At 43.9% G+C, this 22,190-nt stretch overlaps 1 protein-coding gene and 1 pseudogene across 2 annotated transcripts in view; one reads left to right on the top strand and one right to left on the bottom strand.

Annotated features, from left to right (window-relative positions):
• Positions 1–22,190, top strand: part of LOC138554396 (zinc finger protein 585A-like) — a 497,760-nt pseudogene that overhangs the window by 273,065 nt on the left and 202,505 nt on the right.
• LOC138554394 (zinc finger protein 268-like) overlaps positions 5,506–22,190 on the bottom strand; it is a 44,849-nt gene continuing 28,164 nt past the window's right edge. For both annotated transcript variants that reach the window (XM_069642592.1, XM_069642591.1), the window contains one exon: positions 5,506–9,160. In XM_069642592.1, coding sequence (XP_069498693.1) covers positions 7,151–8,764 — 1,614 coding nt within the window. In that variant the 5' untranslated portion in view covers positions 8,765–9,160 and the 3' untranslated portion in view covers positions 5,506–7,150. The remainder of the gene's footprint in view (positions 9,161–22,190) is intronic.

Raw genomic sequence — 22,190 nt, 5'->3', positions numbered from 1 at the left:
CATTAAGAGAAAGCCTGAATTGCCTCTTCAAGCACCTAGCGAATGAGTGAAGCATGATAATTAAGAGATAAAACAGTTATTCATAATATTGCTTCTGCCCTCTCCTCATATGTCTCTTTCTGCAGAATTTCTATACTCCCCAACCTCGGTGAGTATTCCCTATCTGAGATAGACTAACACTTTTGCATGTCACCCAACACAGGGTTTAACTAGGGGTTTCACTAATGAAATCACGTCAAGCCAGTGATCATGTGCTATCACACTTCCAACAGGACAGCTTTAGGGAGCTCACAACAGGCTGAGGATTTCATACATTAGATGGAACTGGCATCACATGCGTGGTAGACCAGGCATCACTCTTTATGATGCAAGGAATGAAGTATGGTCACTATATCATCTGATAGGGGAATCCATCCGTGGTTATTTATTTATTTGCATAGTATAGCACACTTGCAGACCGGAGGCCTCAGGCAATGCTACTGCATGAAGTCCAACATGTCAATGTACAACTGTAATTGAGAAGGGACTCATGTATGGGGTTGAAATTCAAGACTCCTTGTATGTAATATTCAATTTTGTGTATATATGTTTTCCTCCCTATACCTTCCCATCTCTCCTGACCTTGACCAACCTATGGTATGTAATAACCAATGTGGTATTCATATGCGTATTCTTTTGTTCTTGTTATGTTATTCAGTGTTGATTTGTATGTGGAATATGGCAATATTTGACACACACTGTATTGTCATATTAACAACAGCCTTGAGGACGACCAACTGGTCGAAACACGTGTCGGCTGTGGATTTATTGGGGATTACCAATAAACCCAATTTTGGATAGTAACACTTGGATTTTCCATTAAGACTTTGGCCCTCATTAGGACCCAGGTGTTAAGGGGTTTATGGCGCCGACCCTTAACGCCTGATTCCAAGGTCCCTTTGCGGGATGGTGATTTTAATGCCTGCTTTTTGCCATTAAAGCACCTTTACCCATTCCCATTATGGGAATGGGGAGGGTAAAATGGGAAATGGGGATTTACCGCCCCACTCACCTTGGAATGGGGCGGTAAATCCGCCATCCACCATGGTGTAAACGTAGTTTACACCATGGTGGTAAGGGTACGACCCAGGCGGTAACTTACCGCCTGGGTCGTAATGAGGGCCTTTGTGTTTGGAATTGGATTTAGCTTCATCAATATATGGTCCTTGTGCAGACTAACAACTTATTACTCTGTAGTTTCTAATTCCTGACTCTGGGTGACTCCTGCTGTGTGTACCAAGCCCAGAGAAGTCCTCGCCAAAATCTTGAATTCCAAGCACTTCTCGCACATGGGCAGGAAAGAAAAAGCTCAATGTTTTGCAGGTGGGGGGTATATCTAGCTGTCATCTCGCTCAAATGTTTCTCCATGAGGCCTAGCACAAATTTGCCTTTGCTTTGGTATGCATTACAGTTGTTTGTTTTGTCTTCTGCGCACAGAAAATACTACCAATCACCTGCAGACGTCCCATATAAATGAAGCAATGAGCACTGCTTGTGTCTTCATCTGTCAAAGAGCCACTGGAACCTATGCCACATGTGACAAGCTCTTACTCCTTTTCCCTGGGGGCTGTGGGGGTCAAAATACTTCCCACACAACCAACAAGCCCTGCCTCATGGAGCGGGTGGTGGCACCTGACCACACCATGGTCATCCCTTATACACCCCAATGGTCAAGCAGGAGACATCGGGGGTCATTACGACCTTGGAGGTAACCATGCTGCAATTTGCGACATGGTTACCCCCTTACCGGGTACCGGGTCCGGGTTCCTTGACTGAGGAATTACTGGGCCATTCCAACCTTGGAGGACCCGGTAATTCCTCATTCAAAGAACCGGACCCGGTACATCCCCATTCCCATTCGAGCCCCCAGATTTTAAAGAGTTTGTCCAAGTTGTTAGATGCCGCATAGACGCAGACTTGGATGTGGGCTCTCTTCTTGGTGCGGACAGAGAGCCGGTATTGCCTTTGGAGAAGGCAGCAGGCCAGTTTGTCAGAGGATGAACTGGAAGCACACCATTTCTTCTCAGCCACCCTGCACGTGCATTTAAGGGTGGTGAGGTCTGATCCGTACCAGGAATTTCACTTGGCTTTGAACTTCAAGTGGATCCTCATGACAGGGGCAAGAACATCGAGAGTATCAGATATAGCAGAGTGGAGCATGGATAGGACTGTGTAGGGTGTGAGTAAGCTAAATTGGGAGTGCGAAGAAAGTGGCAGCAAAAGCCTCAACTGACACACGCTTCATGGGTAGGATAACCGAGAAGTAGGTGGCAGTGCTGGAGTTGGCTTGGCCTGAGGGGTGGAGAGAGTGTGCTGAGAGGAAGGGAGAAAGTGATCACTTCAGGAGAGGAGTGGTGAGATGGATAGAGAGCGGAAGGTTTGTAGAGATAAGAACATCAAGAGTGGGCCCAGCAGAGTGATTCGGGCCAGAGGGGAGGATAGAGAGTGAGAGTCACAGAGGTTGCAAAGGAGTCCAGAGGAAGGACAGGAAGCTTCCAGGTGGATGTTAAAGTCTCTAAGAAGGAGGATTTGAGTGGTCGATACCAGGAGTGAAGAGGAGAGGTCTGCCCACTCAGAGGAAGGAGGAGATCTGACCAGGTGGCCTATAGATGGTAGCCACAGTAAGGGAATGGCTAGGAGAGAGAGCCTGCAGACGAGGCAATTGAAAGCGTAGTAGGACTCAGTTAGGAATGACAGAGCTAGGAATCTACTTGGGGAAGATCAGGGCTACACCCACTCTGGAACGGTTGGACCTGGGCGCGGAGAGGATCTTGTAGCTGTCAGGGAGGAGATTGTCAAAGCTTGTGACAGAGCTGGCCGTGAACCATGTCTAGGTGAGACCGAGGACATCGAGGTCAAATTCTTTCAGGAGGCAGCAGATGTCAGAGGAGTGTTTGACAGCTGAGCGAGAGTTAAGAGTGGCAATATGGAGAAGATTGCCATCCTTGAAAGAGGTCCGGGGAGGGGTACAAATCAGAGGTAGGCCCTGCGGAGGTGTAGAAGATGCCTGAAGGGGAGGGGCATAAGAGGAAGGAGGAGAGGGCAAGGTAGCCAAGGAGGAGACAACAGGGGAAGGCAAGGAATCTGTGGAGGGAAAAGAGGGGACCACAGGAGAAGGGAGGAAATTGATGAGGCGTGGGAAGCATCTATCAAAGAGGAGATTGGCCTGAGGGCATGGACCACGACAGTACCATTCATGTAAACATTTATGATGACCTTGGAGGAGTCGAAGGAGGCCAAGAGGGCCTCCCACCTGGTGCCACCATTATTGGGAGAAGAGAGAGGAGAAAGCACAGAGACGATATGAAGAGTCCATAGGTCTGGCAAGGGAACGACAAAGATGATGTTGGTGAGGGTTTGCCTATAGGAGGCACTGGTATAGGTGTCAGTGATAGGGAGGCCTGGGTTGAAGTCTGGGATGTCCTTTTTAAACTTCTTCCTACCACATTTAGTGAGAAGAGCAGTATACCCGATAGAGAAGCAGTTAGAAAAGATAGGAGAGAGAGAGAGAGCACCATAGAGTAGGTGGTGAGAAGAGAGAAGAGGAAGGGGGGAATGGAGGGGGAGTAGGGGCGGGGAGAACACTAGAGAAGGACACAGGGAGGGGCACAAGCAGACGAGACAGAGAAAGATGAGACAATAGTAGGCAATTGGACAAGATCACAGACACTCAGACTATGGAAGAAAGTTTACTAGGTGAATGCTTTGCTAAGAAGTCAAAACAACAGAATGGCACAACTTTCACAATATCATTTAGATACTGGAGAAAAAACACACCTAAGTCTGAGAATCCTGTGTAAGGGGGAAAAAGGCCTAGGTTTCACAATGCAATTTTTAAATACCGGAGAAAACACACCTAAGTCTGAAAGTCCTGTATAAGGGGAAAAAAGGCACATGTTTCACAATGCAATTGTCAGTGTAGAGTTCAGGCTCTATTGCAAAACCGGGCCACTCCTACCTTGCTTAGTCGCTGCTGGTTGATGGCAGGCCACTGGATTCCCCTGCTGACATCTGCAGATACTATCAGGAGCCGCCTCAATGGGGGCCGCCCTTTGCCTTGGGGCCATTAGCCGCAGGGGCTGCACGGGCAGATGGCTGTTCTGGGGGAGGGTCAGTGATGACCAACAGCCACCTAATCAGGGGATGTGGGCAGGCTGGGAGGAGGGAGGGAGGGAAACAGGGACCAGGAAATGGATGCCGGGGAGGGAGGTGGAACAACAGCGCTGAGAGCAGCAGATGGAAAACAAAAAATAAGGCCCAGGAAGGGCTTGAGGCTCACCTTAAGATCACCGCCAAAGTGGCGAGAAAGGAGCTTAACAGGCCGGTAGGCTCGATGCACTGCAGGCAATCACACCAATCAGGGGAGGTGGGCGGGCTGGGAGGAAGGAGGGAAACAGGGACCAGTAAATGGATGCCGGGGAGGGAGGGGGAACAACGGTGCTGAGAGCGCTGCGAGCAGCAGATGGAAAATACAAAATAAAGCCTAGGAGGGTCTCTTGGCTCACCTGAAGATCACTGCAAAGTCAAGAGACTTGGTTGACCAAGAGTGAGCAATGAAAACATTTGGTGAATTAGCCATTCCCTGAAGTTCATGATACATTGAAATATATGTTGGTGTAAATGAGGTCTTCTACTTTGTGTGTTTATACATTTTAAACCTTAATGATTAGATTCAAAGATATTCAGGAATAAGGCACTGTTTTACTATTAAGTTCACATCTGCTATGTACAGCCTTAAAATGTGATATGATTTGTACTTTTTTCTACCTGCCTTGCAGCTTTTGTTTGGCCACTCTTTCCAGCAGTGCTAATGAGTCGGGTGGTTAAGTTTAGTTTGATGTTTACATCAGCAGCTTTCTACATCCCGTCTGCCAATCAGATTGCAGAGAACAATGGGTAAATCTGCCACAGGTAGCCTCTGAACCCTGCTCTGGTATGTTCCAGCATGTGCTGATGTCTCTCACCAGTCACTTCCACCTCACCTATTACCCTTTCTGTCATTCCATGAAGGAGTGGTGTGATTTTATAGGTGGGCAGAGGGTGCACCGACACCTGGCAGTTCTTACAGCGTCATCTTCTTCTGTATTTTCTAAGCACCCACTGTTCATACGTGCCTGAATCATCACAAGTCATACTCTAACCGTGTTACAGCCCAGTTTCCTTTCTGAGATTGATATGGGCTGATATGTTGCATGAAACATAAGTTGACTGAATTCAATAAAATAGGAGTCTATGCATATCATATGGCATTACTCGTGCTGTGGTCAGAATTGTGTATCCTCAAGGAAAATACACAGAAATACAGACATGTTGACAAGAAAGTTTAAAAGTGGACAATAACATTCATTCCAGCATAAAACTGGAATAGAGGTCGTCACCCCACTAATTAAAACAAATGGATCACCTCTGTTCCAGGAAGCAGTTTACACAAATGTGAAGCCAGAAAAAAGAAATTTAACACACAAATGGCGTTATTATTAACAATGTTTTTTTAATGTTAAAACAGTGACATATTGGCTGAAGCTCAATATTCAATTCATCAGCATTTCACTCAGTGTATGAATCCCGGTGGGAGACCTTTACATTAGACATGTCAGTTTATCCAAGATCAGCTTTATTTTCTAAACATTTATATCCACTGTTCCTTCTTGGAATTTAGAGATCAGCTGTGATATCATTAAACCCACAACTCTTTCATTTAAAAAAGAAAGGCACCATTTCATTTCCAAATGGCCATGAATTTTATTGTCTCACAACACAGCTAATATTTCTAGTCAATTTGCCCTTTCGTCTCTATTCACAAAAAGTCACTTTTCTAAAATACAGATCAACATAATTTATTGGAACACTTGACATCTTCTCTGGGCTCTTCACATCAAACCAATTTCTTATAAGATAGTGCTTTAATAGTGGGCATGCACCCTCCCTTGTGCAATTGCACCTCCACATCCCGATCCCAGGCTAGGGAACCATCTACTAATCCTAAATGCTGCAATAGAGAAAGGCAATAGTGTAATACAGTAGATGTGAATCCTGTGGAGAAAAGGAAACTGTAGTGCTGTAGAACATGCTACAAAATTGAAACCTGCAGCATTCAGCGAGGATGGCACTTCTGGTGAGGCATGCATTTCTGGGAAACTGACTTCTGGAGTAATATTGGAGATTTCAGTTTTATGGATTCCATTCTCCAGGTCTTTGCACATGTCTTGTGCCAAGTTTAGTCTAATCAGCCATGTGAGGATACAGCTTTCTCCAATTGTATTATTAAGGAGGGCTTCAGATAATTAAAATGTCGGGTATTTTAATCCCCATGTGTTGATGTTGAAAGTAACAGTACTTTATGGATGTGTACAAATGTAATTCCCAGTAGAGGCATTTCTAATGGATTCCTTCCTGCCACGGATTCCTCGTCTATGATATCCACATCCTAGCAGAGCTGTTCTCCAGAAACATTTCCGCTGCCAGGTGGCGCCGCACAGGTGTGTCGGGTCCGTCCAAAGCCTCTATGCGCCTGCACTGGAAATGACATCGAGGCCAGTATAAGTAGGGAGGGAGGTTCTTCACAGTATTAGTCAACAGACATGCTAAACTCAGTAGCATTGTAGAAGCATCTCCTTCTCTCTGAAGCACGTGCAATTGCAGAAGAGATTTCACCACCTACATGTCCTCTCTCATGGCAGATAAGAACATCCTGTTCACTGAAGTATTTCCCACATTCAATACACTGAAATAGACCCTGGCTGCATGTTTTTTCTGGTGCCTAATAAGGGAACTGTTTTGACTGAAACAGTTCCCACATTCAGTGCATGTATGAGGTTACCCCTGTATGTGTTCTCTGGTGGCAAATAAGATGTCTCTCCTGAGCAAACCCTTTCCCACATTCACTACACTTATGTGGTTTCTCATCTTTATGTGTTCTCTGGTGGATAGTAAGCTCACCCTTTGTAACAAACCCTTTCCCACATTCAATGCACCCATGAGGCTCCTTACCTTTATGTGTTGCCTGGTGGATAATAAGGCATTGCTTCTGAGCAAAACCTTTCCTACATTCAGTGCACTCATAAGGTTTCATACCTGTATGTGTTCTCTGGTGGTTAATAAGCCATTGCTTTCAAGCAAAACCTTTCCCACATTCAGTGCACTCATAAGGTTTCAAACCTGTATGTGTTCTCTGGTGGCGAATAAGCTGTTCCTTCCGAGCAAACCCTTTCCCACATTCAATGCACCCATAAGGTTTCACAGTTCTCTGGTGGTTAATAAGGTGTAGCTTCAGAGCAAAACCTTTCCCACATTCAATGCACCCATGAGGTTTCACACCTGTATGTGTTCTCTGGTGGATAATAAGGCGTTGCTTCAGAGCAAAACCTTTCCCACATTCACTGCACTCATAAGGTTTCACACCTGTATGTGTTCTCTGGTGGATAGTAAGTTCTCTTTTTGTAACAAATCCTTTCCCACATTCACTGCACTCATAAGGTTTCATACCTGTATGTGTTGCCTGGTGGATAATAAGGTTTTGCTTCAGAGCAAAACCTTTCCCACATTCACTGCACTCATAAGGTTTCTCACCTGTATGTGTTCTCTGGTGGCGAATAAGCTGTTCCTTCTGAGCAAACCCTTTCCCACATTCAGTGCACTCATAAGGTTTCAAACCTGTATGTGTTCTCTGGTGGCGAATAAGCTGTTCCTTCCGAGCAAACCCTTTCCCACATTCAATGCACCCATAAGGTTTCACACCTGTATGTGTTCTCTGGTGGATAATAAGGTGTTGCTTCAGAGCAAAACCTTTCCCACATTCAATGCACCCATAAGGTTTCACACCTGTATGTGTTCTCTGGTGGATAATAAGGGTTTGCTTCAGAGCAAAACCTTTCCCACATTCACTGCACACATATGGTTTCACACCTGTATGTGTTCTCTCGTGGATAATAAGGCGTTGCTTCAGAGCAAAACCTTTCCCACATTCACTGCACTCATAAGGTTTCACACCTGTATGTGTTTGCTGGTGGATAGTAAGCTCTCTTTTTGTAACAAATCCTTTCCCACATTCACTGCACCCATAGGGTTTCTCACCTGTATGTGTTCTCTGATGGATAATAAGGTCTTGCTTCAGAGCAAAACCTTTCCCACATTCACTGCACTCATAAGGTTTCACACCTGTATGTGTTCTCTGGTGGATAGTAAGGTGTCTCTTTGTAACCCACCCTTTCCCACATTCAGTGCACCCATAGGGTTTCTCACCTGTATGTGTTCTCTGGTGGATAATAAGGCGTTGCTTCAGAGCAAAACCTTTCCCACATTCAGTGCACTCATAAGGTTTCTCACCTGTATGTGTTCTCTGGTGGATTGTAAGCTGTTCCTTCTGAGCAAACCCTTTCACACATTCAGTGCACTCATAAGGTTTCAAGCCTGTATGTGTTCTCTGGTGCATAATACGGTTTCTCTTTGTACCAAACCCTTTCCCACATTCAGTGCACTCATAAGGTTTCTCATCTGTATGTGTTCTCTGGTGGATAGCAAGTGCTTCCTTCTGAGCAAAACCTTTCCCGCATCCACTGCAGACATGTGGTTTCTCACCGTTATGCATTTGGTGGTGGCAGATAAGTGTATCATGCAAATGGTCACAAGTCTCAAATTCAGTGCACTGATAAGGTTTTTCACTCATGTCTTCCTGAGGGCAATAAGTATGTTCTTGAGATGGCAATTGCTCTGACATTCTGTGCATGTGTAAAGTTTATTGCCAATTTGTTTTGTCAGGTGCGGACCCTTTTCACTGAACCGTTTCCCTAATTCAGAGCACATATGAGAAGTGATTTTCTAACTGCACATACCACATCGTCACGTTCGTGCTAGATATCCCACTCCCCAGGATTAACAGACTGAACAAGCTTCGTTACTGGATGTTACCGGGAAGGAGTTGCATGGACGGAAGTCATAATGTTCATGTATCCAACAGGCTTCTCAATCTGAGTTCCTCAATACTCTGAAAAGACACGTGGAACCCAAACTTGCACTCTTCTAAGATGCTTGGAAATTGCATATTTTAACAATGAAGCTTTTCACTGTGTTAGTCCAGAGAATCTAACAATCACTGCTGGTGCATTTCTGGGGCATCAGTCACCTATTAACATAAAAGGAGAAGCACATTATTAGTTTCAACACATTCACAATAACAGGTATCACATGTAATAAGACTACTCTACTCGGTAGCAGTGATGTGAGCTCACAGAGTAACTTATACGACTTTGAAGTGCCATCTATGGGGAAAGGCACCTAATAGGTGTTAGAGTAGTGGTGCTCTAATGAGAGCATTTAATGGGACAGAAGTAACATGCAGCAGGAAAAGTGTGATTCATTTTTATTTAGAACATTTTAGCATCCAAAACATTAGAAAACAAAATACAGCTTGATGAATAAACCTTTTAAATGGATAGTTTAATCATCAGGAACATGTATATACGTTCTATCATTTTATTTGTTTGTTCAGAAATGAGTACATGGAATCTCCCAATTCCATATACAAATGATAAAGGCAGGCGTTTGACACTAAGGGCCTCATCACGAGTTGGGCTGTATTCCCGGCTGTAATACCTCCGACTGTAATAGCCCTAGCACCGACCGGTCCGGTGGTATTACCATCGGATCACAGGTTGGGCCTTAACGGTAAATCCCCATTCCCGATTGGGTCCATTGGAGTGGAATGGGAATTTTTTGGTGCTAATACTGCGGGCTAATACAGCCGGCTGTAATACAGCCGAAAACAGGGATTTTCACCTCCAGAAAAAAGCGGGAGGTAAAACAGCTGCTTTAGCGCCCAACTCACGATAGGGCCAGCCCTTAAATCCGGCAGTAATACCGTTACAGCCGCATTTAAGGGCTACAGCCCAACTCGTGATGAGGCCAAGTCAGAAGCAGCTTGTCTCCAATCGGCCATATGTCCGACCAGTCATTACTGATGACTCCATTACATTTGAGAAAATGTGTATTGGCCCAAACATGAATAATATAACCAACAGCACCATTAAGGAAATAAGGACTGCATTGTGAATTAAAGGAAAAGTGCCAATCTCTTCCCACAGTGAGAATGGCACAGGCCACGCTGGCACTACATTCAAACATGGACTTTAAACCTAGATAAACTCCAAACCCATCCCTCTAACCCAGGAGTGACAGAAAGAACAAGCTTGTGTCATAGACCAAAAGAATGACATTTCTGGCAATGAGGTAAAGTGTATGAGAGACTCCCTGAACTCCCCAAAACACCCCATTTGCCTTCCTAATTATTTATACAAATGCCCCATTGCCAGGTACAAAATGTAATCTGCCAGATGGGTCCCCCTTCTGTTTCCCTGTTCAAAATACCACTGCATAGTTTTCAGGAGGGGTTACATACTCTGTTTTATTGTTAAGGAGTGGGTGTAAATGGGTCGGTTACTGATCAGACTCCCATAACCCGAGCTAGACCCTTTTTTGTGGATTCTGGTAATTGCACCCTAGGTTGAATGCCCCTGTACCCTCTCTGCTGTGACGAAGAACTGTTTTCATCGCATCCCTAGTAACCAATGGGGATGTTGCCCCATCACTGTCAATATCCAAGAATTGCTTGCCATCATTTAGTGATTGCACACATTATTCCCGTTGATGTACAGTGGAGATTCTACTCACCCTACTCCAGGGGAATCTGTGCAACATAATCCAACAGATTCATTATCTGTAAGAGCGAGAATCTCATTGCCATCATTTGTTGTAACCCATATGGCATCGGTCCTGGAATAAGATGTAGGTACGTGTGAATAGTATGCATAATTATTCACCCCAGGATGCGTGAGACACCAACCGTCCACCTGTCTGTCAGCCCTACCTTACTACATGTATTATGTGTCTAGTGTAGGTAGCGTTACTGCCAGGAACCTATGGCTGAACACTCTCACACAAGTTGGCAATGTAATTCTAGCAGGAGTAAAGGCTGTTGATGGCTCAGGCCTTTTGCCTCCCTGCATCATTAATATCCCATCAACCAGTCCTGATACTGTGGATGACTTTGCCTGCCAGTGCTTGGTCTATCAAACCAACCCTTCGTGCTAACTTCAGCCAGGCCCATCTCTCTATACTCTAGTGCCAGGCTGTCATCATCAATGCTTCCCTTTCCCAGGAGGGCTGCCCAACGGACCAACCTACCATGGCAGGCCTAAACCTTTCAGGAAGCCTGAGCAACTGGTTGGTGGGAGGACTCTGGGAAGCCTAGATATGGATTGCTCCTTAGTTCTCTCCTCGGCCTTGCAGGTGTTGCATTGTGCTGTTGCCTTCCACACGCACTCCTCCTCTGCATGGGGTATGAGTCAGGAACAAGGCAAATTCCTCTACAGTCCCGATGATCCACGTCCACTTGCCTTTCTGACATTCATCTCCTGGGTAGTGTTGGAAGGTGTGGGAGTCTGTGCAGGATCACGCGAGGTGCCATTTTGGCATACAGTCTAAGACTGTGTATATGCAGAACCTATCATAGTATACCAATAAGTGGCGAGCACTAACATTACGTGAGAAACTAAAAACCAAACTGGGGTGACATCTGGGAAGTAAATCTCATTAATGTTGGTCTCAAATTCATGTATTCTCATGCAAATAACATGGACCTCATATACACGTTAAAAGCAAAACGTTATCCGTTGGCCAATTGTTGGCTCAGTTAGGTACGTTATTGCATACAATCTATTACTGTTGGGTATTTTTTAATAAGTATGCAAGATAATTAATGCAAACATTTCTTATAACCTAAAAACCCACATTACCTCCGGTTTTTGTTTAAATCATCAGTTTTAACAGATATACACTATAGAAAGTAAACTCAGAACAAAGATAGATGAGGTACCTTGTAACCTGTCTCGACTCCACAGGTCTAACCACTTGAAAAACACAAAATCAAGACACCTACATTTTTTATCGAAATGATTCAATTACCTTTTAATAGAACGGGTCCGAAAGCCTCCATCAATCCATCATTCTGAAATGAACAAGATCAACCATAACTTTCACCCAAAAAATAATACACTACACACTAAGGCTAAACAAATAACACCTAACAAACGCTTACAACAGGGAGAGTACCGCGAGCCTTGAACTCTGCATACATCAAACCACTCCGAGGATACTACGGGCAATGTGGAAGACCTCTCTAACTACAGGCTGATATAAAACATTCAATTTCAAGAAAAACTGCTAGAGACCTATGCCTACGAACAAACACTGGAACAAGTAGAAAACCACCAACTATTGGACCAAGAACAGGTCTGCTTCAGACCCATGAGAGGGCCAGAGACAGCACCTCTCTCTGTCTGGGATGACCTAAATTCCACGTGTCTGAAACACACAAGGATGTTTTCTATAGCCCAAGATGTCTATATACATATTTCTATACGCCTCAAATTGATCTGTGAATTTAATACACACCTCCTCTTGATGCAAGGGAAATTGTGCAGCAACTAAGCACCGCCGTCTACAAACACGGTGTTCGGCATCAGCATCTGCTTAGGCTACACACCATATTTGATGCTTATATTGCAGCAATTAGACCCGTAAACTAGGGTATTGTGTGGCCATATACAAAGTAAAAGTGTCCGACCACCTGAGACAAGTGTATTGCGGTGGCCATCTTTTTTTTTTATTATTGATATAGCTGATGTAAATCACCTTTACAATGTTTTAAGTTAAGAAATTGATCACAAAATATGAAAGAAATAAGTAGAGTAAACATAAAATATATACATGTGACTTAAATTCAAACAAATTCATACATTGATTAAAACTCGTTGATGGGCTAAATTATCCTGAAAACATATCAGCAGGTAAATTAAAAAGTCCCTCTAAAAGAGGAATACAATTATTGCCTTCTACATTTTTGCAAGTTTTTTGCAAAAAGAAAGCCTGCTCTTAAAGTTCAAATAGCCATTGCATCAAAATGAATTGAGCTTACTGGTGAGTATGCTACTGTATATCCGTTATCATCCTGGCATTGCTCTCATTCAGTTTTAAATTGTGCAAGAAGGCAATTGCTCTTATTCTAACTATTGTAGAGAATCCTGAATGAAGTATAGTCCATAATATGTCAGATGTCATGGCTCTGTAGGGCTCTGTGAATTGTATGAAGGCCTTCTGACGCTGTTCCATCAGTAGAGCACACTCTGTCAAAAGATGCTTTAGTGTTTCCTCTTGATCCACTCGCTGACAGAAGCAACAAACATTGGGCCTCATTACGACCCAGGCGGTAAGTTACCGCCTGGGCCGTGACTTTACCACCATGGCGTAAACTACGTTTACGCCATGGTGGTTGGCGGACTTACCGCCCCATTCCGGGTTTGGCGGGGCGGTAAGTCCCCAATCCCCATTTACCCTTCCCCATTCGGCATAATGGGAGTGGGGAAGGCGTTAATTACGGTGGCGTAATTAACTCCATGGTCCCTTAGCGCCATGGATTTTAACACCTGCTAAAAGCAGGTGTTAAATCCGCCATGGCGCTAAGGGACCTCGTACTCAGGCGGTAAGGGTCGGCGCTGTTTACGGCGCCGTAAACCCCTTACCGCCTGAGTTGTAATGAGGCCCATTGTCTGAGATATTTATTATTTTGCGTCGGGCTAACAACTTTTTAGTAGGCCACAGATTGAATCTCAGATGAAGAAAATCATTTCTATGCTCTATTGATGGTGCTTATAACTCTGGGCTACTGTGTTTTTTGATTGCAAACAGCTCCACATCAAAATCACAGTACTTGTTACATTTTCCCCTGGTGTTGATCCAGTCTCTGAAAAATAGTTTTGTTTTGACCTGCACTGGATTCTGTAGAAGAACCACTAAAGTGACATCTGCTAGTGCTCGGGCCTGAATTACCAGATTACGCCATTTTATTTATACATTTGTCGGTGGCTGAAATCACATAATCTGACAAAATGCCCAGTATAGTAGATCAATTGTGTGCTAAAAGGCACTTCCTAAAAAGAGCAACAAGCTGCCACATATACCTCGCATACATGAAATGAGACCCATTTCACTGCGAATCATAGGAAGTGGCGTAGATGTAGGTAGATGGAGAATGCTTCGCCAGTATTTACCCTCTAGGTTACTCCAAAACCTCTCCTGCAAGATAGGTTTTGATTCCGAAGCATAGAGAAGGATCGGTGTAACCTTTTGACAATAATAGGTTATTGCAGGGGCAATGGTGAATTTGCCATATTTGGCTTGAATAATCTGTGCTTGCTGTATCAAGGTCCTTCCTTTGGCTTGTAATGTTTGCCTATATGGCTGCATAACACCTCGCATGACTATGATGGTGCCCAAATAAGTGTAATATTGTACATTCTGAAGTCTAGTGCGCCTCAAATTCCAGAAAAAATACCTTTTCCTGTTTTTGTTAGCTGGATTGCAAAGCATAATCTTAGTCTTTTCCAAGTTTATTGTCAAGAGATTGTGTTCTGTATATAGTGCTTCTGTCTCTAAGGTTCTCTGGAGACCTTTTAGAGTCTTCAATATTATGACTAGGTCATCTGCATACATCAGAAAAGGCACTGGTTTATTTGCCAGTTTAGGGGGATCTGTGAGAATGTTCGCAAAAGCTTGACCCACATTTGAGATGAAAAAATTAAAGAGGGCGGAAGCAAGGGTGCACCCTTACTTCAGCCCTCTATGAGTCATTATAGGATCAGACAACTTCCCATCAGCTGTTCATCTCACTTGTATAATGTTGCTAGTGTGGAGATCTTTGACGAGAGACGCAATGTGGGAAGGAGATACCTGTGCAACCATTTTCTGAAGTAATAATTCCCTAGAGACCGAGTCAAAAGCAGCTCACAGATCGATAAAGGTCATATATAACGGTTGCTTTATTAGGTGATGATGTTCGGATATAAATCCTGTTTGGAGAGGATTTCTCCGACAGGAATCTAGGGTCCACTTATTAAAGTCTCTCAAGATGAACGTGGAAAATAGCTTGCAAGGCGCGTCAAGAAGTGTGATCGGTCTGTAGTTTCCTGGAACAGAGCGATCGCCCTTCTTGAATATTGGAACAATCGCCGACGATCGCCATGATGTTGGTATGGTGCGAGTTATGATGATTTGTTGAAAGATATTGTACATCATTTTGGACCAATAAGTAGGGTTCTGCTTAAACATAAAATTGCTCAAGCCATCGGGGCCAGGTGCCCGAGAGTTGTTGAGTTTATTTATGTAAAAAAGAACATCTTCTTCCAAAATGAACAATCCCTCATAGTTGTGAGGCTCAGGACTGATGTACTCATTATAGCACATTGGTCACATGTACACAGAAGTAAAGTGTGACACCCAATCATTTTCGTTCACACCATTCAACTGAACCGGCTTTTGAGCACTGTTGTTTGCAATGTTGTTTAAAGACCAAATTTGGGCTGTATTTTTCGGAAGGATGTTGCTTAGCATGGACTCTCCCACTGTTGCAATTGGATCTGATATGAACAAAGCCAGTTTCTCTATTGGCAGTTGAGTGATTTTATTATTCTATATTTGTCATGGCAGTTTGAAGGGACAATAAGCTTCTTGTCTTTATGGAACAGGGACCTTTTCTTCTGAACCAGATAACCAAATTCATGTCTAGGTTTGTAATGCATGGAAGTTTCAGTTTGTAATTGGGTCTGATAAATATGCAAAAATGATGTGTAGTCGCTTCGCGTCTCTGTCCCACCTTGATAACTGCTCTCTACATTATTATGAAATGAAGTTAAAGACCGATAGTTCCACATGAGCCGTGTTCGAGCATTGTTAACTATCACGGGGTGATGGAAATTTCTAAGAGTAGAAGCGAAAGGCCCTCGCTTTGTACTCCAAATAAGGTTTACGATTTCATGGTCACTACTTGGGACAGGACTTGGAAGCTTGTTGCCACCTCGAACGTGCAGGAATCAACAAAAGCATAGTCAATTATGGAAGTGCTGAGCCCTCTTCGCTAAGTAACTTCCGCCGTGGTCTGACCTCGTAGGGACCCATTGCACATTAAAAAGCCTCTTTCTTTTGTCAACAAACTCCACCTCAGACAAGACAAATTGTATTTGGGATTATAAAGAGGCAAAATTTGTAAATTTAGATCACCAATCAGAATCGTATTGGTTATGTCAGGTATCTACAATGGTGTTCATGAGAATGTCCAGATCAAGAAACAAATCATCCGATATCCCCTTCGGGTTGCAGTACATATTTACTATTGCAATGACGCCACCAGGATGAGTTATCTTGCCCATGAGTAAGTACAGATTATGCGCTGCCCAGAATGTAAGGTGCCAATTCTTATGATTCTTTCTGGCAACTACCATACCAGAGGAGGGTCGACCACGGGTCGACCACGGGCAGAAGACTTGGCCGCATGTAAAATGATGGTATGATCTTCCCATATTGGAGCTTGAACTAGCCACCTCTCTTGTAAGACTATTATGTCATGAACAGCTAAAAAATCAGCACTAGCCCCTAATAAGGGGGAAAACCCACACGTGTTAGTAACTAATCAGGGATATGTCCCCCCTCCCCAGTTATAACTGTTGGCTATAAATTGGGATCTTGGTTTCTACCATACCTGAGTGTGGGTTTTCTGTGGCTATTGTTAATATAACCACCTGAATTGACAGCATTTTTTCCTGTTCAAATGCCAAAAAAGCTCTTCTTATTTTCTAAGATGTGTTTGCCTTCAGAATTGATGATGATAGGATCTCGTGCTAAAACAAACCCAAGGGCAAAAATGTCTATTCGGGGTGCCAGAGAGCATTTCTGACTAACCATACTCTCGCAATTGAAGAGTTATTCTCAGTAACAAATTCCATTTGTTCGATGTCAACAGTTGTAATGTCTTGTAGACTGCTCACCTCCTCACATATAGCCAATATGCTTGACCTATTCATTACATAGGTTGTGAAGGGAGCCGGATGGCATTTTATAATAAGCCGATGGTATTTATCCCATTCGTTTTTACTTAGTTAGATTCAGTAGAGCACACTGTCCGCCCAGTAGTATGTACAGTACCACCATTGTTTGCGTCACTCACTTTGTTGTTAAGTGAGTCTACTGGTAGATATGGCAAGTTCTGATCATGATTACATGGATGAGAATGAGTAGTATTCATCAGGAATTGTTTGATTGCAGCATTACGGCTTAGATAATTCTCCAACGCTTTGGCAATTTGGTCATCTATGGAGTTGCCTGCAGGTTGTTGTATTACCTTACTTGTAGAGTGTGTAATCACTTCATCTAATTTAGAACCATTTCTCCGCTGTTTTGGGGTACTACACTGAGAAGTTTTAGGGGTATCTATGATGTTAATAGATTGGCTACCTCGTATCATCAAGGAATCTTTAGAAGTTTGGCCCAAGTGTCCCATGGCATGCCCTAGCATCATACTACTTGATTCAGTGATGTTAGCGACTTCTAAATTATGTGACATTAATTGAGAGGTTATTTTGTCATGTCCATCTACTTCTTGGCAGCCCACCCGACTCGGATGAGACTCTCGTATATGGTGAGAGGGAAATCACTTGTGGAATTTCTTGTATCACCACTGTGGGATGAGCACTTGTGTGTTGTAGAAGGGCATATTGCTGGATTGATCTGTTAATTTGTGCTTGAATGTCCGCTAGTACAGATAATTCACTTTGTTTTTGTGGAATGAGAACAGAACTTGCTTGCTCAACTGGAACAGTAGGCAAGCAAGGTTCGAGTGATCTTGTAGATGAAGCAGTTCTATTTTCTCTTTTAGCAAGAGAATCTCGGCTATCAGGTCGTTTAACGGTGGATAATCTACGACCTTTGAGGGCTGAGAGATTCCTTCATTATTAGGTTTTTCTGTGGATTTTTGAGTTTTGGCTTTTGCAACTCGCTTTTTGGGAGCAGATCTAATTTGAGGGGCCAGACATTTAATCAACTGTTTGATGTTAGGTCTGGCTCGCAGCGGCAATGCTTTTTGATTTTTTGATTTTTTTGCTGGGCAAGAGAGCACTAAACCTTGTTGTTTCGGTACTTTGGGAGTTACAAGTTGTATGAGGTCTTCTGACCCACGTAAAGTGCAGTTGGAATAAAAATGTGATTTGTTTTAGAGACGTTAGACACATCATGTCCTATGTTCACCATGTGTGTTTCAGTGCTAAATGATGGTGAATCGAGACAAAATGTGGGTGTTGCTATGTTGATCATTGACCCAATTGGTTACAACCAATTGGGTCAACTCACTTTCCCGATCAGGAACTGTTTGTTCCTTGATAATTCTCCTAATTTCAGTTACAGTTGTTATAGCTGCTGCCAAATGTTTCAGGCCTTTGATTCGGTCCTGTGGGTGAGATATAAACACTGAGTCAAAGTCCTTGTTCTGTACATTCGGGACTTCTCCGCTTGAGGAGAAATGTGTTTTTTGTATCATGTCTCGCATCCATATCACTAGTTGATTTATCTGCTTGGATTGCTCATTTAGTTTCGAATCTAGTGTTTCAAATAATTTAGTTAGCATGACTATAGTCTTATTCATTGCTTTCAATGTTATTTTCAGCAAGGCATTCTGTGAGCAAACTGGAAAAGAGTTGTTTGATCTTTGAGGATCACTGTGTCTCTCTGACTCCGATACATCTATAGTTGGACTATATATATATATATAGTGATCGTGTGTATCGAATGCAGAGTTGGCGATCAAGCTTGGTGATCAATAAAGGCCGTTGTCTTCTGAAAGTAGTAAAGACGATGACGCTATTAAAAAAAGGTTTTCTACAGTGTTATTACTAACCTCATTTTCGTGCTCATAAGATACTGATGATGTATGAGAAGGTGGAACTTCAGATGTTGCACTGTGTATTTCTTCTAAACACAGACTGGGTGTAGACGCTGACTTTGATGCGCCATCAGACCTTAATGACACATTTTTCTCAGGGAGCAAGGCTGTTGCAGAAGCCGGCAATTGCTGCCCTTCAACTGACATTAACTGAGTGTCATTAATGGACAGATTACCAGGGTCTATGTTTGGTACGGTTTCTATAAACACACCATAATATTAATAGAACTATTTACTGATGGTTTGCAAAAGTCACGGATGTCACCCGCACATGTCCTCTTTTCGTGATTAGCAAGAGGACGATTCAGCATTTTACGTTTCAAGATATTCGCCGAAATTGGGCAAGCAGGAGTTGACCTCAAGACTAAGGCAGTACTTGAGGTTTTTAAAGTATTTGGCATGTTTATCTTAAGAGAATACCCTGAGGAGGGCATGAAAACAAAACACTTAGGAAAAACTATTGGTTGAAAGAGTGTTGCTAGCATGCTGTTATCTAATGAAATCACGTTAGGTCACTTGGCATTCACTGTCAGAAGTAATCAATGACACTGTTAAATGATAACCTTCTATCATAACAATGCCGTGTATGTTGGATTTACGTGAATTGTGTCTAATCAATAGCTTTGTCCTCAGTTGACTATTCCTGAGAGGGTAAGGTCACACAATGTGGAAGCCAACTGTTCAATGGGTCAAGCCCTACAGTCACAGTTGCTCTACGTAAGTCCTCCGGTGATTTTATAGATCCATTAAGCAGACCTCATCTGTTGTTCGCACGCAGTACAATAAGACTGTCAAGGAGTAATTGCGCACGTTGTAACCGCGATATATAGGGTCATAAAATGTTTTACTTTACAAAGTGCAAACAAACCAAGAAGTTCTGTATCGATGATTGATAGTGAGATGCAGTGCCCTGTTCAAGGAAGGGTCAATTAGCCGTCTCAAGTTAAGTTAATGGCTCAGAGCTTACCACAATGATGAGGACTGGCCCACTCCCCTCTCGCCGTTCACCAGACACACTGTGAGTGCTCCGCGCATGTGTAGTGTTTTTGAAGAGAAAGTTGACTTTAGCAGTGCTATAGAAAGAGGACTGATGTAGGCTGATGACAGCTCCAAAGGCTGTAATAGAAATTCAATTCTCCAATGAGGTAAAACAGGCAGCACCTTATCCCAACACTAACAACAGACACACTGCGAGCACACCGTGCAGCACTCCGGGAGAACCAAGGTTGATGGACCCACATTGGGGCCACCAGAATCATCCTGACTGGTTCCTGGTGCATCCTGTGCACTATCCTGTTGAGTAGGTGAGTGAGGGGGGAAAAGCATAGTCAAATTTCCCTGACCATGTTATCAAGAGCCGTTCCCCTTGGAGCGGTTCTGCGGGTACCTGGAGGCGTAATCTGGGCGCTTTGCATTCTCCAGAGTTGAAAACAAGTCGATCTCTGGGAAGTCCGGGACAATGTCTTCGTGCAATCGCCACTCGTACTCTACGGGTAGTGGGAAGTCTCTGCTGAGTATGTCCACTAGAAGATTGAGTTCCCCTGGAACGTGTTGTGACTTGAGGAACATTTTGTGTTGAGAGCCATTTCCATATGTTCTGTGACAGTTTGGATAGCCCTCGAGAGAGAGAGTGCCCCCTTGTTTGGTTAGGTAATACATGGCCGTAATACGGTCCGTGAGGACTAGGACGGTCTTCCCCTGGAGGTCTGTCTGGAATGCCTTCAGAGCCTTGAACACTGCTCGCAGTTCCAATAGGTTTATGTGGTTAGTTGCTACCGCTGGGGACCACACGCTGTGCGCAGAAGGAGGTGGTCTCCCCACCCTGGCAAAGATGCGTCTGGTTTTCCCCTGCAGAAGGTTTCCCCTTGACCACCACTGCAGAGACTGAACGAGGGCTGCCGAGACAACCACTAGATAGCCCTATTGTCGGCTGACCTGACACCATTGGCTTGACAGCCACTCTTGCATGGGGCGCATGCGCAGACGTGAGTGTGGAACTAGATAAATACAGGAGGCCATCATCCATAACAGTCAGATGGCTTTGCGTACGATCACCTCAAGACTGGCTACATAGTGAGGGAACTGGAACAGCATGTTTTGAACCCTCTCGTAGGAGGGAAAGACAAGGCCGTCTTTGGTCTGAATTAGAGCCCCCAGAAACTGTTTGACTTTGCTGGGGTCCAGGCTGGACTTTTTCTCATTGATCAAGAACCCCAGACTGTAGAGGAGATCTATCGTCTTCAGGGTATTTGTTAGCCATGTTTCGTACGAATCCCCTATTAGCCAGTTGTTGAGGTAAGGGTATACTGGGGTGGACTGCCTGCGCAGGTGAGCAGCTACTACCGCCAGTACCTTTCTGAAAACCCAGGGTGCTGAGGCAATGCCGAAGGGAAGAACCTTGAACTGTTAGTGCGCATCCTCTGTCATGTACCGCAGGTACTTTCTGTGCGCTGGCAACATTGTTTGTTTGTTTGTTTGTTTTATTTCTTGTATTGGGCACCAGAAATGCATGCAAAATAGACCAATGGAAGCCAAAGGGTTGAATTGTCTATCCAAATATCTGGAAATGTTCCCATGCAAGCGCCTGTGGAAATTCTATATGAAATTTAGATTGAATTTATTTTCAACTAAGGAGATCCAAAAGATAAGACACATAGGCCCTCATTACGACTCTGGCGCTAAACCATGGCGCTATTAGCACCATGATCGGTGCCGGAGTCCGCCATGGTGAAATAGGGAATTACCACCCCATTCCAAGGTTGTCGGGCGGTAATTCCCAATTTCCCATTGGCCCTTTCCCATTCCCATTTTTGCCCCATAGGGCTCAATGGGAATGGGGAGGGCGGTAATTACGGTACCGCAAATTGCGGTACCGTAATTACCTTCAAGGTCCCTTTGCGGGTCCTACTTTAACGACTGTTAAGGTCGGGAGCCACAAGGGGACCTCGTAGTAAGGCGTTAAGGGGTTAACGGCGCCGCAACCTTTTACGGCGCCGTTAACCCCTTAACGCCAGGGTCCTAATGAGGGCCAGGCGAGACTCTGAAACATTGGGTCGACAGACCTAAGAACATGCTATCTAGAAGCTTAACTGGAGAAAATAACGACCAACAGTCGTGAAGACTGGTGGACTAAATTGCATAGTGGTGACTCTCAACGCTTAACTGTAGCGCTAGCACTCTATCTTGAACAATTGAATGAGAAGTTGTTCAGAGATGATGCAACAATCACTCTGGCCCACAGTAATGAATGAAAAGGATTCAATGTGAAAGAGAAGCTATTGGAACTCTAAAAGGATAGGAAATGCAATTGAAACTGAAAGGGCACGATATAGCT

Source organism: Ambystoma mexicanum, unplaced genomic scaffold (genome assembly GCF_040938575.1).
Source record: "Ambystoma mexicanum isolate Mex_15411 unplaced genomic scaffold, UKY_AmexF1_1 Mex_scaf16, whole genome shotgun sequence".
In the NCBI taxonomy this organism is placed as follows: Eukaryota; Metazoa; Chordata; class Amphibia; order Caudata; family Ambystomatidae; genus Ambystoma; species Ambystoma mexicanum.
Note: the sequence above shows the minus strand (reverse complement) of the source record. Positions and strands in the feature narration are given on the sequence as shown.